This window comes from Nicotiana sylvestris, chromosome 11 (assembly GCF_000393655.2).
Source record: "Nicotiana sylvestris chromosome 11, ASM39365v2, whole genome shotgun sequence".
Classification (NCBI taxonomy): Eukaryota; Viridiplantae; Streptophyta; class Magnoliopsida; order Solanales; family Solanaceae; genus Nicotiana; species Nicotiana sylvestris.
Genome location: NC_091067.1, coordinates 23,862,937 through 23,883,202, shown reverse-complemented (window position 1 = coordinate 23,883,202; position 20,266 = coordinate 23,862,937). Strand labels below are relative to the sequence as shown.

General features: G+C 36.8%; 2 protein-coding genes across 2 annotated transcripts; both read left to right on the top strand.

The window, feature by feature from the left end:
* The first annotated feature begins 248 nt into the window (after positions 1 to 248).
* On the top strand, positions 249 to 5,976 carry LOC104241359 (glucan endo-1,3-beta-glucosidase 11). Its single transcript, XM_009796300.2, has 3 exons — positions 249 to 692; positions 1,666 to 2,705; positions 5,705 to 5,976. Exons 1-3 carry the CDS (start codon positions 626 to 628, stop codon positions 5,780 to 5,782), a joined length of 1,185 nt encoding a protein of 394 aa, XP_009794602.1. The 5' UTR covers positions 249 to 625; the 3' UTR covers positions 5,783 to 5,976.
* Positions 5,977 to 10,446: 4,470 nt separating this feature from the next.
* Positions 10,447 to 12,604, top strand: LOC104241361 (blue copper protein-like). The gene is made up of 2 exons (XM_009796301.2): positions 10,447 to 10,760; positions 11,835 to 12,604. The coding sequence occupies exons 1-2, from the start codon at positions 10,571 to 10,573 to the stop codon at positions 12,431 to 12,433; spliced, it is 789 nt and encodes a 262-aa protein (XP_009794603.1). The 5' UTR covers positions 10,447 to 10,570; the 3' UTR covers positions 12,434 to 12,604.
* The last annotated feature ends 7,662 nt before the right edge of the window (positions 12,605 to 20,266 follow it).

Sequence of the window (20,266 nt, the reverse complement as noted above, 5' to 3'; positions counted from 1 at the left end):
TCTTAGCAACTCGAATTTAAGTTTAATCGGATCAATAAATTTCAAATATCAGAGAGTTAAATAAATAAAAATACAATACAAAAAAAAAGAAGAAAAACAACACTTTTCGTGCAGGACATAGGCCATAAGGCGCGTGGAGAAAACTTCGATGCAGTAACAGTAAGTCCCCGTTTGACAGTGAGAATATTTTTGACACAGTTTCCAAGTAATTTAAATAAAAATTCAAATCAAATCAATAACCCAAACATGGAATTCAAAACACCTCGCATTCTCTCTACATAAGAAGACTATATAGGACTTTGTCTGAAAATAATTTCACTTACCAAAAACCCCACTCAGCAAAACCAAACGACTGCCAAAACCCCACCCATAAACCTCCGTCCTTCGCCGCCGTAAACCACCGTGTTCCACCACCAGTATCATATACAATTTTTTGTTAACTTTTATAAAAAAATCAAGAATCTCTCAAGTTAGCGTATTTTTTGATTGGTGGGGTTTTGTGAAAAGTGATAAGCAGCTAAAAGGGTGTCTTGGGTAATGGTTGAAGAAGCTAAAAGACTGAGCTTTTCTGTTTCTTGAATTTGCAAAGGCAAAGAGGACGGCGTCGTTTTTAGGCTGTGCAGTGATGATGAAGATTCGCTTGATTCTTTTGCGATTCCTTTTTATGTTATTGGTGATCTTCACTCCTAATGGTACAATTTTGTGCCTTTTTTAATAAAAAAAATTGTGCTGTGTTTGGTTGTGTAGGAGACTGTAATTTTGTTGGGTTTGTTGTTGTTTTTTGAATTTTTGGGTAATCGAGGTAATATTGAATTTTTGAGATTCTTTTTCTTTGTTGATGTTCCTTTTTGATCAATATGCTTATGTGCTTTATTGTTACTTGTTCATGTATGAGTATGATCGTAAAATGTACTGATAACTAAAAATAAACAGTAACTAATAAAAATTGGATCTTGTAATTTGGTGTGTGTGTGTGTGTGTGTGTGTGTGTGGAGTCGGCTATTTGCTGTTCATCTTTCTGCAGTGGATTTTGGTAGCAGCCTTTCTTGCTTATGTGAATGGATTTGATAAGGCGGAACTAGGATTTTTACCAAGAGGAGTCAAAAATATAAAGAAGTCAAAGGAAATTCAACATATAGTATGTATACATAAATTTTGTTTAGTCTATCTACACAGTCTACCTTCTCAAGGTAGGGGTAAGGTCTGCGTACACATTACCCTCCCCATGGGATTACACTGGGTTTGTTGTTGTTGTTATCTGCGCAGTGTAATTTTCTGGCGATTGACGCCCCTTGGACAAGGGTGGCTCTGCCACTGATTGGTATAACAGCCTTAGTTTTATATTTCTATAGAACTCCTATAAGGTTATTAAGCTGTATAACTGATGAATAGGGACAATGTTGTTTGATGTATTTATTGTGATGCTTTGTTTGCAAATGTCACAGTTTTTTTACCATATATTTCCAAAAAATTAAGATATGACTGAAGAATTTTCCTGCAAGTCTCTGTTGATTTTAGTTATATGGACCGTTTGTAACATTAAGTTAATTCGTGTGGTTTGATAGTCTGGTTAACAGAGATAGTTTCAGCCCATCAGTTTATATCTGCATTCTTGTGTTACATGTGGAATGTACTTATTGCATTTTCTTCACCTTCTGTTTTCAGCTCAACTGACTGCAAGAGCATTCACTGGAACTTATGGAATTAACTATGGGAGAATCGCAGATAACATCCCTTCACCTGATAAAGTGGTTAAACTCCTTCGAGCAGCAAAAATTAAGAATGTTAGAATATATGATGCAGATCCCAGTGTCCTTAATGCCTTTAAAGGGACAGGGCTTGAGTTGGTGGTTGGACTTCCGAATGGATTTGTAAAAGAAATGAGTGCTAATGCAGATCATGCTCTGACTTGGGTAAAAGATAATGTGAAGGCATTCCTTCCCGATACCCGCATTGTCGGCATCGCTGTGGGAAATGAAGTTTTGGGGGGCAGTGACAACGAACTAGAGATAGCTCTTCTGAATGCTGTAAAGAATGTATATAATGCAACACGAAAGCTCGGGATAAGTGACGTTGTTCAGATATCGACTGCGCACTCACAGGCCGTCTTTGTTAATTCATTCCCTCCCTCCGCGTGTATATTTAAAGACGGTGTTGCTCAGTTGATGAAGCCACTTTTACAGTTATTCTCAGAAATTGGATCTCCGTTCTGTTTAAATGCCTACCCCTTTTTGGCTTACACGTACAATTCAGACAAAATAGACATAAATTATGCTCTTTTTCAGCCGAATGGAGGAATTGTTGACAATAGAACTCTTCTTCATTATGATAACCTGCTCGATGCTCAGATTGATGCAGCATATGCAGCTCTAGAGAATGCTGGTTTCAGAAAAATGGAAGTCATAGTTACTGAAACAGGCTGGGCGTCTAATGGGGATGAGAACGAACCTGCTGCTACGCCAGGTAATGCTAGTACATATAATTATAATCTGCGAAAAAGGCTTGCCAAGAGGAAAGGAACTCCAATGAGGCCGAAAAAAATGTTGAAGGCGTATATTTTTGCACTGTTCAATGAGAATTCAAAGCCGGGTCAATCATCAGAGAAGAATTTCGGACTCTTCAAAGCTGATGGTAGTATTTCTTATGATATTGGTTTCTCTGGGCTGCAAGATATATCAGCTGCATCTTCTCTTTTCTCTTTGAAGGTATGAGGATCTTTTTCACTTTTCGAATCAATGCTATGTGTGTAGGTCATCCTTCATATTCTGGATAAAGAGTGAATAGTTGTGAGCATAGTGTTTCCGTATAGTTCTGGATCATCTACGTAGCGCTGCCGCTCATAGCTTAGGAAAAAATGTTATCTTAAATGACTTTAAAAAGAAATGAAAAGAAGACACGTTGATTGGTCCCTTATACAAGAAATTCAACCTCATATTCCTACATAGAAACGTATACGGGTTCAATGTGTAGCAGGCTGTAAATATGCTGGAAACCTCATGTATTGAGTTGAGTTGCATGCTTGCTAAAATCAGAAGTGTAGGTGAAGTTTATGTTTTACACTTTATACTGCTCCTTTGCAAAAAGGTAAAGGAAGACTAACAAAGTCAGTGTTTTTAGGATTTCATAGGTTTCGTCTTAATGCACTGATATATACCTCTGTGGGAAAGTAATTCAATCAATCCTATGACTACCCGGTTCATTAAAAAGAGATTAATATTTACTAATGCATATTATAGGAAGGTCCACTTGGTTCAGACTTTTGTGAAAAAGGGTTACATTCGTTCAGAAATGTATATTAGCAGATATTTCAATCCTTTTCTCATTCCTGGCTTCTTAAGCGGTGATCTTTAATAATGAATATATAAGATGAACCTAAAAGGGGAGTGTGAAAGTATCATGAGAGTAGCATGAGAGATACCTCCCGTATTTTTTGGAGCGAAACAACATGAGGAATCCCCATTCATTCTTGGGTTACATGTTTCACCTTCTTAAAAAAAAAAGGAAAATGAGTCCTTTTATTTCAATGCATTAGGACATGCTTATAGAATTGGATATTTTTTTTCCTACCGCTTTAAGCCCCTTTTTCTCGTAGTAAAGAACAACGGGAAAGAGATTGAGAATATGTACCATGGTTGGGGGGGGGGGGGGGTGTTAGATCCTTTGGCTTGTGCAGAAGGCTAGGATTATGTTTCTGTAATTAAGTATTTTAAAAACTTACGGTTCTACTACTTAGAAAGTTTATAGAGAGGAAAGAACAGAGGAAATAAAGAAAAGGAAAGCAGAGTGGAAGACAAATAAGTTTGTAAAATTGAAGCTTTTGGTTTAAAGTTTCTCTATTCAGATCTGGTACTGATCAGTGATGTATCATGCCAATTTTTTACATGGACAGCGTACTGTTCTAGACGTCTTCAAAAAAAACTGCTGGTGCTTGAGTTGGAAAAATGGTGTTAAAGAACGTTTGGAAATACTGGTTAATACTTATTGAGTGGATTAACAGCATGAAAACAAAGAACTTTTATATGTTTTGAGAATAACACTCGAGTCTAAGGAAATTAGGCATGGTGATTTTTAATCGGGACTTCCAAAAAGATTTACTAGCTTTTATTTTTCCTTCGGAGGCATTGTAGAAGTGGTGATAAGCTGACATGAAGAACTTAGGCTGGGGTGACCTTGTTGAATAATATGCATCCATGTACTTCCTAAAGAGATGGGTTAATAGATTTGCAGAGGAAGTAGAAGTATGATGGATCTGCTGCTTTATTTTGTTAGTAAATGTCCTCATAAGTCATAAGTGTTTATCAATCTAACAAACAACTGAAATAAGTTCTTGTTGGCTCGTCACATCTCATCTTCCTGTTCCTCCGCTGTCGAATCCTGTTAGAGTCTTAGAGAAATACACTTGTCCCCCATCGGTTGTGTATCCAAATGGGGCCACTCAACCTTGCCTTAATTTTGCGTTCGGATGCTCCGTTTCTTTCACAAATCTAGGTGATGAAAGGGCCTTCAATCCCATGGTATGTATTAGGGAAGCTCTTGCATTAGCTACGCAACCAATTATAACTTAACTTTACCTCCTTTTTATTTTGAAGTGCTAATCATTTGGAAGAATCTATTTTTCTTCCTTCCCTCTTATTTCTCGCTCTTGCTCCTTGATCTGGGGCTTTCACTTTGTTGAGGTTTGTTGATTTTGTGTACATGTTGTTTCTTTTTCGTGTGCACCTCTAGAATATGTTGGAGCACTTAGAATAAACTTCTAGGAACATATATCAGTTGTGAATGCTGCTTTTCTAGCAGCTCTGCTATTGTAGCTCACTGACTATCAAACTGTCAAGGTGAATAGTTACTTTTCCTAGAACTAGCATGTTTCATGAAAGAGAGTTTTTGTTTGTCTTTTCAATCAAATGTGTTTTCTCTCTCAAAGGAAAATACGCTTTGTTTGTCGATATGTTCTATGATCCTTCTGTTCATATATGAGGATTTCACTTAATAGTAGATTTGACCTGGTTTGGAGTTGATTGAGACCAAAAATAATGTAGGAAACCTTTTTAGTTTTTCATTGTAGTGCCCATATATGCTAACGTAGTTGGCATTCTTTTTTCATTTTGATGAATCTTAGTATAGTATGCGGATGTGGATCCAAGTCAATTGCTCTTGTCCCTAGTTTGCTTCATAAAAAAAAAGAAGGGTAGGCGGATGTAGATCTGAGTTCATTGCTGCTCTTGTCCCTGATTTGTTCCTTTTCTATTTATGTTCCTCTCTTTCTTGGTTCTTTTTTTTTTCCTCATTCTTTTGCCACCCAATACATGCTATTATACGACCTTTCTGGCTACTATTGCACCTTAGTAGATGATATCTCATTCTTCTTTAAGGCACTTTTTTCAGATTTCTGAGACTTGATAAAGGATACTTGAGCATATCTCAACTATCCTAGTTAACAAGTAATGTTGAAACATGTACTGATTGGGTCGCATTCGTAGAAAACCGGCTTTTTGTAAGGTTTCCTATTTTTTAGTATACTTCTTGTGTAAGGGCATCTTTTGCCCTTTACTTTTAATGAAATTTATTACTTTATAAAATAAAAAAAGGTAATGTTGAAACGATATAGTGGGCATGTTCATTCAGTGTTCTATTCTGCTGTCTACTACAGATTTTATGTCGCATATCATTATGGACTTATCCATTTTACTTGCATACAATGTTTCAGGAAATTAAATCTCGAGCGTATTATTTGTCAGCGACAGCAATCACAACTTCAATGTCGGTTTTGCTATCGAGGTTGTGACAACATTTTTGAACTCATCTTATACTAAATACCAGATTAGCATCTTGAATATTTCCTAGTAGAAACTGCTACATCAACAACATTAGGAATGCAGTCATATATCTTCATCGCGATCATGAAGGTTGCTGATTGTTTTTGAATTTTTCAGCAATGTACATCAGTATATATGAAATAAATTTATTCTTGGTTTATCATGTCTTGATCTTGTAGTTGCCTAAATCTCACCAAAATATCATCTTTCAAGGCTTTAGTATTCTTGTTATATGTAGTTTTACCATATGAAGCGGAGCCTTAGCGTAACTGGTAAAGTTGTTGCCAAGGTCACTGGTACGAGCCGTGGAAACAGCCTCTGCAGAAATACAGGATAAGGCTGTGTTATAGACCCTTGTGGCCTGACCTTTCCCTGGACCTTGCGCGTAGCGGAAGCTTAGTGCACCGGGTTGCCCTTTTAGGTAGTAAATGGAAGTTCTAGCAAGCTCAAGGAGAGATAATCCTTGTTGATTGGAGCACTTCATGCAGGACATGCCATTAAGATATCATAGTAAGGCAAAAAAAAGTTAAAGGAGCAAACTCTTTTTCTTCTTTTTCTTTTGATAACCGAGAAATTCCCAAAAGCTAGTTGGCTTACGTTTCTAGGCTCAGACAGTAAGCTTGTTCCCCCTACCCTTCACTTAAATGTTAGGCTTTTCTTTGCTAGGAAACTTATGACGTACGCGTAACGCACATAATTTCTTTGCAATACATATCATGTGCTTTGCTCTTACCATTGAACTAAAGCCCTAGAGGCAAGCTCTCTATTTTTCTTCTTAGTCAGACAAAATTTGTCTAATTGTTAGGTTTGTTTTTCCAGCCAACCAAATTATGAGTAGACAATTGTGCCTATCATTGTAGAAACTTTGCTGTGGATGCATGGTGGCTATACTATATTTTGGTCATCAAAAATTAATGATACAGAAAGACCACGTAAGGTGTGAATGATTGCAAAGTCTCAATTAATAAGTCAATTACTTGATAAAATAGTAGATTGACTAGAACCTGTTAAAACCAAGAATTTAATAAATTGTGATCTAGAACTTTCGTATGACTTGCAAAATCTATAGAACTTTGAAAAGTTAACTTCTTAAGAATAAGACTAGACACGCATTGCACAAAATCGATTGTTTTGGAATTTTATCATTAAAAAAATGCTTTGATTTGAATTACATCAGCTCGAGGGATTCCCAAAAAATTGGAGTACTAGGTGATATAGTCGAAAAGGGTTTGAAAAATAAATTGAGTACAAAACGTATCTTCAAACCTTATACATTATACGGAAAATGGTTCAAAATGACTCTAAACTATTGGAAAAGGTTTAAAAATGTCTTTCATCTACCTTTTGGGTTTAAAATACGCCTCTATCCACCTTTTTGGTTTACTTATGCCCTTTGACCGTAAGGTCAATGCTAAATTAAAAATAATTACTTAAAACATATTTTTCAAAATATTTTTATTTTTTTAAACTAATGCACCAGTAGTCCCCACTAATTTAGTAAAGTCTTCTTCTTCTTTTTTTCAGTCTTTCAAAAAAATATTTTTTTTAAAGCATTTCTTTTTTGTAAAAACAGAAAAAAAATTGTTTTTAACAAAAATATTTTCGTTTTTTTAAAAACTGAAAAAATTATTTTCAACAAAATATTTTCGTTTTTGAATTTTTTTTTTTTTCATTTTTTCAGTTTTTTTAAATTTCGGTTTTTAAAAAACAAAAATATTTTGTTAAAAAACGAAAATATTTTTTTTCAGTTTTTACAAATTTGTTTTTTTAATTTTTACAAAAAAAAATGGTTTAAAAAAACTGAAAAAAAAATATTTTTCAAAAACGAAAATATTTTAATAAAAACATTTTTTTTAGTTTTTACAAAAACAATGCTTTAAAAAAACTGAAAAAACATATTTTTTTGTAAAAACTAAAAAAAAGAAGAAGAAGACTTTACTAAATTAGTGGACTACTGGTGCGTTAGTTTAAAAAAAAAATATTTTTTTTAAATAATTATTTTTAATTTAACATTGACCTAACGGTCAAAAGGCATAAGTGAACCAAAAAGGTGGATGGAGGGGTATTTTTAGCCCTTTTCCGTACATTATATTACCTCAAGCTCTTTACGAGTCAGTTATAACGCCTAATAATTTGCAATTATTTCATATTGTATTTGTTAAACTAGTTTAGATGCAGATGTTTGTTGTTCTTGTCATTGCAATTGTAGTAACTTATAAGATAGTAGTATTGTTCTAAGAATTGATTTTGATTTAATAATCAGACTTAAAACTTATTATATAGTATGTAAGGGTAATTTTTCATTCTATAACTCAGATGATTTGCCTAAATTGTAGGGTTATCATATGATCAAACCTCTAAAGAAAGTGGAAATGGTATTAGATTCAGAAACTATCTAGAGAATCAAATCTGCTGCAGTTGTAACAAATAGAGAATACCTTGATTCTCTTATTTTATTCTTCTAAAAATTCCACCATTAACTACCTTGTAGACCTATATACTGAAAGTTAACCTTTGAAGTGGCGGCATTTTCCAATCAGAATAAGGTAAGCGCAAATGAAATGGGTGAAAATCATGAGCGGTTAAAGTGAATTTTAATAGAGACAAAAACGTTCGATGATTTTTTCTTAATCTACTTAAGTCTTATCAGCAGAATTAGTTGGTATATGTTCTAATGGGAAGGAAGGGGAACTTTGCGACAATGATAAAGTTGTCTCCATGTGACCTATAGGTTACAGGTTCGAGCCGTAGAAGCAGCCACTAATGCTTGTATTAGAGACTTAGAGTTGGCTATCTACATTACACCCTTTGGGTAGCGGCCCTTCCCGACCCTACAAGAATGCGGGATGCTTTATGCACCAACCTGCCGTATGTTCTAATGGGAAGGATGGGGAACCTTGCGTTAATGGTAAAGTTGTCTCCATGTAACTTATGGGTTACGGGTTCGAACCGTAAAAGCAGCTATTAATGCTTGCATTAATGTAGACTATCTACATCATACCCTTCGATTACGGCTCTTTTCGGATCCTACAAGAATGCGTGATTCTTTATGCACCGGGCTGCCTTATATTCTGATGGAAAGTAAAAAAATATTCGATAAAAGTTGAGGTGTGTTCAAATTGTACAACCATGGAAAAAAAGGATAAAGAGGTAAGGAATTGGAACTTTTCATAGTACACTTTTGTGGACCAAAAGTTGTTTTTCAAGGACAAGATAAGATGCCCATTTTGATTCCGTCTCTTTGATTATTCTTCTTCTAATTATACAACGTTTTTTCTGCAAGTGAATTTCGTCATGATTAGGATTTAGGTGTAACAGAAAACAGGTCAAGTTTTGATGATATACACAAGCCACCAGGCCATGTTTGATTGGTTAAGTGGTAATTTTAGATTAGCTAGATGGCACAATTTGTATTGTGTCATTGTGATACTTCAAACATTGAGGTACGAAAACTATTGTTTGAAAAAGAAGTCGAGCCTCAATATCTTGAGATCTATTTAATTATCTAACCCCTCAACTCATTTTTCTACTATGAAAGGAAGACATGCAAGAATGTGAAAATTAAAGTATTTTGGACATCTCTATGCAATAGAATTTTTATGAATTTAAAGTATTAAATTTCAAGTGAACCGTATCTACTTTCTGTACTAATTAACTTTGTCCATTTCTTAACGAAGTTTCACATAGGATGAAAGGATATCTTTTTATTCTTTAATAAGTTAATAAAAAGAAAAGATCAAAGACGACTTGGACTTGGACATTTCAAAGTCGTTGGTTACGCTTCAACCAACTTGCATCGTAACAAGTGTCTGGTCTCTTGACCATTCCATTTTGATTAATTCGTGCATATACACTTCATTAGAGATAGTAAAATTTACTCGCACTCACTGGTGTACGCATGATTTTACATAAGCGATATCATAATTTAAAATATAAACAAATGAATAAATTACTATAATAATTAGTGGTGTCATTTTCTATACGTATCCTCAATATTTTTATTTTATTTATAAATATTTAGTGAAAAGTTTCGACCGAACAATGTCCCATGACACCGCACGGTATAAGGTGCATATACCCCTGCTCGCACCATAGCGTATGTGAAGACACATGTTTGAGAAATGGTCCAAACTTTCAAAGAGGTTCCGGGTTTGAGTTCTTTAAGAATGACAAAAATCATTAGTATGAAGTGAATTTCCCTTGAATGAGACTTATGCAATACGAAATTTGGATTAGTTGGGCAAGTGAATTTTGCATATAGATAATTATACCCCAAAAAAGACATATGTTATATATTTATTGTAGTTATTATAAACACTGATATTTAATTTTTATTTTGATTTATTGGTGCAGATAGACTTTAATCCAGAGAAGTACTATATTCGTTTTAGGAAGTTAGGAATTTGGCAGAATTATTGAAACTGTTCCAACATCCAATAAGGAGCAGTTCAACTCCCAAAAATGCCACTTGTCTGGACCAAATCTTTCTAATTCCACTACCTCCTTTCATTTAGCTCATGATATTTTTTTTTGGCCTAAGTCAAACTTTATCAACATATTCAACTGAAACATCCTAGATACTTCCATAGACTAATTTAGCTCTATAAATACAACCTAGTATTGTACAAATGTTAAAACAGAAACTCTGAAACTTAGCAGCCCTTTTTTGTTATATACATCAGCTACAAAAGAGGAAACTTGTTTATTATATTATAACAAGAAATATCCAACTGGGGCTACCTGAAAACACAAAAAATATGGTTACAAGGATGAATATTGCAAGAATTGCACTAGTATTAGTGGCAATTTTAGTGGCGTTGCCGGGAAAAATAACAGCAGTTGATCATGTGGTTGGCGATAGTAATGGTTGGGGAATTCCTTCAGGCGGCCCTTCAACTTATACTAATTGGGCATCACAACGTACCTTCAAAGTTGGCGATACTTTAGGTATGTATTATTACGTATTCGACACCTCTTTCTCTTACACGATTAGTGCATTATTTGAGATAGTTGAAAAGGGGTGTAGCGCTAGAAAATTTTGGATCAATAATAATTCTCCACAAGTCATTAGTACTTTAGTAGAACGTTTATACAGTTACTGCTATACCTTAAACGTCAATTATTAGTGATATAAACCAACATGTCTGCATCCCGAAATAAGTAGAGGCGGAATATTAATTATTTGAAAGGTAACTAAAATTAGCAGTCAGACTTTGATTATGTCACTTGTTAGGCCTTCCAATATACTAATTGATTTGAAGGAGCTCCAGTCACTCCATAATTTTCCTTTTCTAGTTCAAAGATCAGAACCAGTTAGACTTAGGTACTATGAAATTTCAGAAAACTTGAATTTTGTAGAAAGAAAGACGAACAAAGACCAAAAAAAAATTAGGGTCTTTTAGTCCTGTCAAAGATTTGTATGCTAGTAGAAATGTAGAGAACTTCTATGTTTTTTAGTTCTATGTTTTAAATAATATTGAACTATGAGGATTAAGCTTAAATGTGATATACAACAACAACAACAACAACAACAAAAAACCAGTATAATCCCACAAGTGGGGTCTGGGGAGGGTAGTGTGTACGCAGATCTTACCCCTACCCTGTGGGACAGAGAAGTTGTTTCCGATAGACCCCAGCACAAGAAGATAAAAAGAGACAATAGAACAGTGACGGCAACAGAAGCCATAAAGATAGAATCAGAAAAATAAATGGAAAAAGCAATATCAGTAATCAGTAACAATGCAAGGTACTAGAATATTGGAGCGGAAAAATAATAAGAACACAACACGTATCACTGACATACGAAAACAAGACACTAACAGACTAGCCTTATACATTGTATGGAGTAGAAAAACGCTCAACTACCTCTTAATCTACAACCCTAATTTGCTTGAGATTGAGCCGTACTTCTTGTTGTAGTTGGTATTAGAATTGTAACCTTTTTGTAATATTCCTAGACTGAAACTCAATACTTGAAATTCTGTGAATTAACTTGTAATTTCTCAATTTCAAATTTTGCAGTGTTCAACTTTGCAACTGGAGCACATGATGTAGCCAAAGTCACAAAGAGTGCATTTGATTCTTGCAGCTCCACAGGTCCTGTTACTCTTATAACTGTTGGACCAGCCAATATTACTCTGAATTCCACAGGAACAGAATATTTCATTTGCACTTTTGGCCAACATTGTTCTGCTGGCCAAAAACTAGCCATCAATGTTACAGCATCTTCCACTTCTAGCCCTAGTCCTGCACCCTCCCCTGCTACCACCCCTGCACCCGTCCCAACCCCAACCCCTACCCCTACCCTTGCTCCAACCCCTACCCCTACCCTTGCTCCGACTCCTTCCTCTACACCTTCCCCGACCCCGATGCGAACGCCAACGCCAAGTCCATCGCCATCAATGGGACCATCTGTACCAACTCCTACTCCTAGTGGCGGTGCAGGAACTTCGCCATCATCCTCACCAACCACTAGCCCGGTCACACCGGGGACTACTCCTTCACCCGAGACACCTCCCGAAGGACTAATTCCTCCACCGGCTCCTAGCTCTGCCCCGAGGAACGTCTTTGCTCCTGCCTTGATCATGTTCATGTCTATTGCCATTAGTATAATGTGGTAGATTCTTGTATTTATATATATCGGACTTTTCTAGCACGGAGGAGCTTCTAGTGATTTGAGTGTTTGTATTTATTTTACATATGAGTTGATATCATTATAGGACATAATCATTGTTTACTTGTAATATTGTTTATTTATTGAGTAATTATTGATTGTGTGAGTTTTTATAGAAGAGTCTCGTTTCAGTTGTGAGTAATATTCCCGAATTTCTACCAATTTAGAATTTCATAATTTTTTATATCAAATTTTGGCAATTAAGACATAGAAATTGTGTTTTAATAGTACAATAAGGTATCTATATTGACTTTTCATTTCCTCCCTAACTATTTAAGACGAACAGAATCCTAAAATAGATCTTCATACTGAAAAGTGAAAGCACAGTGACCATTGTGCTGAGGATCAAAAGTTAGCAGTATGTCTCAGAGGCGGATTTCGCGAGTTCAACTGAATCAATTGCTTTCTGCTCGAACTATATATATTACAAAAGAAAATTTGAAAATGTATACCTATAATAAAGTCACACAAAAACTCTCATACCTTCTCTACTCCTATTTCCATTTATCCAACATCAGGATTCATCAAATCTATAAAAGGTACATTTCTCATAATAATGGGTTCGCAACTATATATTAATACAAATTTAATAGATTTTCTATGTAAATATAGGATCTATGCAAAAACCATTGGGTTCGGCTGAACCAGTAAATAATACCCTACCTCCGCCCTTAGTTGAGAAATTCTCCAAAAGAGAAAATTACTCAATTGATAATGGGTTTTGATAACCTACTATGTGCCAGTAGTAGATTAGCATTATCTCTACTTATAGATTTTTGTTTTTATCCTTTAAGCTAGTCTTTAAGTTACAGGTTTCTGAAACCCAATAAGTTACCAATTATAAAAATATTTGACTAAATTATTTATATCTCTTCTTGGTTTTCAAAAGTGACAAACATTTTGAACCGAGTTCTTTTTCTTCTTTTGCTAAAGTGACAAATAAAAAGGACGGATGGACTATTATTTAAAACAATCAATAATTAAGATAATTCCATTCTAACATTCACTTAATAAAGACATTTACCAAACAAATAAAGAACTAAGAACTGTTAATTAAGTAGCTGCTACATTTGTGTAAGCTATGCACTGATGCAATATCCACCTTTTATTATATGAAAACAGCAGTACTTCAATTTTTTCACCCATGAATGTCATAAACGGCACTAATAATGTTTATTCATAAAAAAATTTACATGTCAACATTAATTACATTGATTATTAGGGGTCGGAACCAACCTTGACATCCCATATAATACAGCTATCAATAGGAGGTATACTACCTTTCCATCAATAATTCTTTTTTCCTTCTCTCTTTCTAGCTACGGGTTCAACAGAACCCAATATCTTTAATTCTAACCTTGTATTTGTATTAAAAACTTCTCCTAGAAATGAGGTCAAACGATCGATAAAATTGATCGATATCAGTCGGTAATTGACAAAAATCAACTGAAAAGCCACCGAGTAACAGTCGGAAATCGTTAGGTCGGTAGTGCAAACCGACCGACTTCGATCGGTCAATTAAATTCCACACCCGATCCAAAAGAAAAAAGGATGACCGAAAAAACCGACAAATTTCATTCATTTTTTTAAAAATTATGTAATAAAAAAATATACCATCTGAGATTCGAACTAGGGTATGTACTTATGGCATGATACTATTCTACCAGTAGACCATTCATGTTTCAGTTTAAGATTTTAATTTATTTTATTTATACTCTTTAATCGTATTTTTGCGCTAAAATAGCCGACCGATTTCGATTGATTTTTTTAAAAAGAATAAAATTGCCGATTGAAATTGGTTGATTTTTTAAAATGACTGACTGAAATAGCCGACCGATTTCGATCAACTTTCTGAATATTAATTTTAATTTATTTTAAAAGGAAAACCACTGAAGTTGGTCGAGTTTTTGAAAAATAAACTTTGCGGGACGCAAAAATAATTTTCTATATTTTGCCGCAAACAAAAAAAAATGTCCGAATTCGATCGATTTCGTAAAAAAAAAAAAAAAAAGAAAATATTTAAAAACCAACTGACTTGGGTCGTTTTTTGACAGACCGAAGTCGGTCGGTTGGCCGCGGGCAATTTTAACCATATTTCTAGTAGTGAATTTATTGAATATGTAAAAATAGCCTATTTATAACCTAGTAAGTAAAAAGGATTATGGTTCAGAATTCATAAACTAAAATTCTTAGCTCCACCTCTTATTATAATACAACCTATAGTGGTGAATCTAGTACAAAAACGTAATTAACTGGGTATTATCACTTTTAATCCGCGCCAGAAACAATTTATATTTGGTAGCCGAAAAACGTATAATTTTTTTTTTTTGCGGCTATACAATTTCATTTTTCCTAATTGTAACACTTTCTCATTTTAAGTTTGTAGAAGTTATTGAATCTTTTTATCCTACATGAAATTTTTCAGAATAAATCATGTAATTTTAGCGAAGCAACGGGTAAAAAGGAAAAAGATAACAGGCTTTAAGGTATAATCAAGGAGAAATTACATGTACCTCCTCATATTTCGACTTATATGTAGCTTTCGATTATATTATGCAAACCAACTTTCTATTTTTCAATTTTTATTGTAACAAACCAGTATGTTAACCTACAAGTAACAGATTTACCCCTTACCTTAGACTTACACTTCATTTCACTTGCATATTAGTTTAATCTCAAGATAAATTTTTCATGTAATTTTTCCACATCTACTAAAGTTAAACAACAGTAAAAATTTAATATTAACTTACAAACAATGATAAAATAAACAAGGGAAGCCAAGCTTAAAAGAAATAGAGAAGCATATTCTTTTTTTTATTTTGTAGCTTTCTCACCTTTTATTAATCTTTTATAGGGAATGCTTTTCCTTTTTTAATGGATCATGCGTGACACTAATCCGGATCAGTTGCAGTGAATACTGAATATCGAATGGTTAATTAATATTTTTAAAAAACAAAATAGTAATGTGTTATACATATTTAGAAAAACATCACCCCTCCCCCTGTTCGAGCAAATAAATGCTAAACCAATTAATAATAAGTTAATAGGACGAATCTCAGTTGAACTTTATAAATTCTAAACCGAATAAAACAAAACTCTTATATAACGAGTAGGGTTTAGAAGCATTTAATAGTGAGCTTAGTATCCCAATGATTATATGATTGACAAAATATGTAATATCATAAATGTATAATCAATATACTAGATGATAAGGGTTATAATGGAAAGGAACTATCACCCAATGATTGTATGATTGAGTGTTCCTTTTCTCTTGCGGCAACATGGAAAAGCAAGAGGTCAAAATGAATATGGGATCTCGAGATTTATGGACAAAGGTTGAACAACATGTGCTTGAATAAAATGAATAAGATAACTCTTTCGTATGTTCTTCTATCACTTTTTACAAAGTGTTCTAGCTCCGAAAAAGGCAGATTCCCCCTTGTTCTTTGTCTCTTCCTATTTATAAGGGGCATTCCCCAAAAACCCTAAAAAGTACAGCATAGAGAATATCCAAAAGAATATTCTTTATGTCCATTTTTGAACCTAAGTTGTCGTTACTGTCCTGTCTCAGCTGCCCACTTCTGGCATCGACTTTATGAGGACGACCTTCAGTCGTTATATCGTGGTCAATCCCGTCCTTCGTCTTGCTTATCCGCTACGGTTGTTACCAAATTTGGACCCATACAGTTAGTCCCTTCGCTTGTCGAGGTTGTAGCCCTGCACGTCGTCGATAGGCGGACATCATTCATTTGTCGTGGGACAATTTGGCTATTAAATCATGCCGGGTCGACCAAGATCGAGAGAACGACACTGCCAGCGGAGTAATGACTGGCCTGGTTACCATGATGTGATGTTACTGCTACGCGCGTCATCATTACGCATCTTCCAGAGACAACATCTGCATGCTTGTCGCTTTGGTTTTAGTGCCATTGACAATCCCTCACTTCCATTCTCGCGCCATCCATCTCTATAAGTAGATAAAGGTTTCATTTTATCAGAAGTTTCCGCCATTTCTCTCTATGCATGTACATCATCTTTGTGTGATCTTTTTCATCAGTTCTTGTTTTCAGCTTTGTTTCTGCGATTCCGTTTCTCGCCTTCCTGTTTAGTCATCACCTCTTCTTTAGGTTTAGTAGCACACCTTTTGTTGCCGAGATGTCCCAAACCCTTCGTTTACATGATGAATTTCCCGACGCTACTCCGTTATCGGTGGCCCCTCCTTCCGGTGGTGAGGATTTCGTGGTTGAGGAGGGTGAGAGTTTTCCTACCGTAGAAGAGATACTTCCTAGAAACCCCCTATCCAGAAACAATTTCCACAAGGAACCCGCTTCTTCTCCCATTCCAGTGATCTCTGAAATTGGGCCATCTCATATAGATAAACTCTGATCCACATACCATATTCCTTCTCATGTCGAGATAGTTCCAGCTGGGGGCGACATCATGGAGGTCCATAGACCTGGATACTGTTCTTTTTATGTTTATCCTTTCGTAATTGGTTATACTCTCCCTATTCTTCCACTGGCAGAGGAATTCTATCAGTTTTACAACGTCTGCCCGGCACAATTGTCTCCGTATTTGTATAAAACTTTTCTGATATTGACAAAATACACAGAGTTGGCTGGTTGTGAGGTCGACATCCCCCAGCTATTACATTTGTTTTCACCAAGCTTTCATAGATGCACCATGATACAATTGCGACATTGCAGGACCAGGGGGCTGATAGTTGGAATGGACGATAGGGCGAGCCGGAAGTTTTGGCACAAGTACTTTTTAATCAAAACAGAGCACTTGGTGTCAGACCCTGCTGGATTTCCTGAGGAGTGTAATCATAATCGTAGGTGTCGATGACATACGCTTGTTGTCTTCTTTCATCCTTTATGATCTTTATTTATCTGTGATTCTTCTGTGTAGCTGAGAGGCGCGCACCCTTTCCTATCTTCGGTATTGAGGACTGGGTGGCTAGCGTATTACCTCACATAGTGGGGATCCGATATTGGGTGGTTTCTACAAATGCTTTGGACCGAAGGTTCCGTCAAGTAAGTATTACTTTTGTTTTGATCTTCAGCTGTTTGCCATTATTTATTGATACGACCTCTTTTTGGTGACAGGTCAACGGGCTTCTAAGAAGAAAGCTCTAGTGCCGGCATTTCGCCAGGCCATTGCATCGGCAGAGATGCAATTTACTTTGGCTGAGTCCGCCCACGGAGGTCGTACTCAAGCTTTGTTAAAATGAGACCCCCATCCTCGGGACGTCGTTGTACGTGATAAGATCTCTTCCCGACTTGTTTGCCACCTCGTAGATGAGTCCTTTAACGGGGATAAGTCACCTTCAAAGAAGAGGAGGAGGGTGGAGCTTGGGAAAGTCATCGCCACCAGCATTGAAAGGAAGAAGGTCACCGCTTCGGGAGGGGCATCCTCGCCTATGTTAGACGCCGGGGCCATTTTTATGGTGGATGCTATCACGACGGGGAGGTCCCCCAGGGCCGAGGGGATATACTAAGGCGGGGAACCTGTGCAGACTGTTGAAGGTGGCGCGTCGTCAGCTGGCAGAGGGGATGGAGTTGTGCTTTCAGAGGGCGATGGTTCAGATTTGGACGTTGATCCCGAAGAGGTGCATGCCTTTTTGGAGAGAGACATCTGCGTGGAGGTGATGACGGAGGGTCCTAACCGACACGTAATTGTTACTTTGGGTTACGATCTTTTGGAGAACTCTGAGCAGGCAACGTCGGCCTTCGTTCCCTTGTGCGTCGATACTGAGAACGCGGCGATTCAGGATATGAGTGATGCGGAGCTATCACGGAGTATTTCCGTCATGGATTTGCGAGTGAGTATTTCTCTTCCTATTAAAATTTGTTTTGCATGCGTAACCTACTTATGCAGACGTTCTTTCCTTTGTATGTCATACTCTCATAATGGAGATTGAGCATGACCGGAGGGACGAATGAAGGACGACCATTTTTAAGAAAGTGGCCTCCAAGTACAAGGAGTATCGCACCAAGCACCATGTATTGGCCGATGTTTTCACTCAAGATAGCAATTTTCAGTTGTTTCGCGACGGGCTTAAGTAGAAAGAGGAAGAGTTGGCATAGAAAGTCGAAGAGCTGAAAGAGCGGGATGATGAGCTGATGAAGGCCATAGATCGATGCAGTGAACTCGGGGTGGCTCTTAAGGCCAAGGATGATGAGCTCGCGGTGAGCAAGGGAGTGATGGCCGAGAACATCGATCCTCAAGAACGGGTGGCCACCTTAACTGCTGAGCTTGGGCGAAGGGAAGCGGAGGCTGTCGATCTGAGGGGTGAGTTGAGCGTTAAGGCTAATGAATTGGCTCATGCTAAAAAGGGTAGGATGACCGCCATATCTAAAGTAGCAGCCCTTGATGATGCCCTCTGTGTTTGTAGGTCTGAGCGGGATAATGACGTGGAGACGTCGGCGCTCAAGGTAGCGAGGTTAGAAGAGTGGATCCAAGATCTGGAGGCAGAGTTGTCCGGATTGAATGAACATGTTATTTTTTTGAAGGCAGAGGAAGAGCGACGGTAGTCGCAGCCATCCACGTCTCATACTTCTATTGATCCCGTCGTGCCGCAGGATTTGTATGAGATGTGGGTTCATGCCAAGGCTCAACTTGATGTGTACAAGTTTTTGAAGGCTAACAGGAAGGTTTCTGAGGTAGAACTCGAGGGTTTTCGTGTCAAAGTGCGTGCAGCCCGTAAAGCCTGTGGTTATGATCCCGGTATGCCTGATGGGGACGATGTTGATGATGATGCGGACAGGCTCGCCTCCGATTTTGGTATAATGAGGAGTACGCTGCGGGAGATGACACAACATAGGGTCGTTGTATTTATTTTGTTTTGCCTAGCTATTTTTGTGAGGGCGTCTTCAAGCCCTTTGTAAAAAGTTTTTGTAATATAACAGTTGTAATGGAATGATTACCTTTTTGTTGTGTACCTCCGAATTGTTATTTTTATTTGCTGTGAGGGGGTTTCTGACTTTTCAGTCGCCTGTGTGTAATGATTTGGCGTAGTCGATCATAGATCTTAGTAACACCAGCTAGATTGAGTGTAAAGTAATTCGAGCGAGGTCAAATGTTAAGTGATTCGAGCGAGGTCGAATGTCAAGTGATTCGAGCGATGTCGAATGTCAAGTGATTCGAGCAAGGTCGAATGTCAATTGATTCGAGCGAGGTCAAATGTCAGGTGATTGGAGCGAGGCCGAATATAAAGTGATTCGAGCAAGGTCGAATGTGAAGTGATTCGAGCGAGGTCGAATGTTAAGTGATTCGAGCGAGGTCGAATGTTAAGTAATTCGAGCGAGGCCGAAATTCTTCTTTTGGCGATGACCTTTAGCCGTAGGGGTGTTATTTCGAGCTAAGGTCGAAATGTTAACCCGTTGTAATTCGAGTGAGGTCGATTTTTTTTTCTTTTGGCGATGACCTTTGGCCATAGGGATGTTATTTCGGGAAAAGGTTAAAATGTTAACCCGTTGTAGTTCGAGCGAGGTCGAATGTTAGATGAAAAAAATGATTGAAGAATAAAATGTTGCTTTATTTTGCTCATTGGAGAATATCTTGGTGGAGAGTACAAAATGCTGCTTTATTTCATTCGCTGAAGTACTATATGTCACACCTCCTTTTTCCGCACCCGAGAGGGTGCAAGGGGTTTTTTTCCAATTAAAGGACAATCGAAACGGGATTGGTTTATTTATTTCAGAGTCGCCACTTGGGAGGTTTAGGGTGTCCCAAGTCACCAATTTTAATCCCGAATCGAGGAAACGAATGACTCCAT

Coding starts and splice junctions, on each gene's coding strand:
- LOC104241361 (XM_009796301.2), top strand. CDS start 10,571: ATGGTTACAAGGATGAATATTGCAAGAATTGCACTAGTATTAGTGGCA. Junction 10,761..11,834: donor CAAAGTTGGCGATACTTTAG/GTATGTATTATT, acceptor CAAATTTTGCAG/TGTTCAACTTTGCAACTGGA.
- LOC104241359 (XM_009796300.2), top strand. CDS start 626: ATGATGAAGATTCGCTTGATTCTTTTGCGATTCCTTTTTATGTTATTG. Junction 693..1,665: donor GGTGATCTTCACTCCTAATG/GTACAATTTTGT, acceptor TTCTGTTTTCAG/CTCAACTGACTGCAAGAGCA. Junction 2,706..5,704: donor CTTCTCTTTTCTCTTTGAAG/GTATGAGGATCT, acceptor ACAATGTTTCAG/GAAATTAAATCTCGAGCGTA.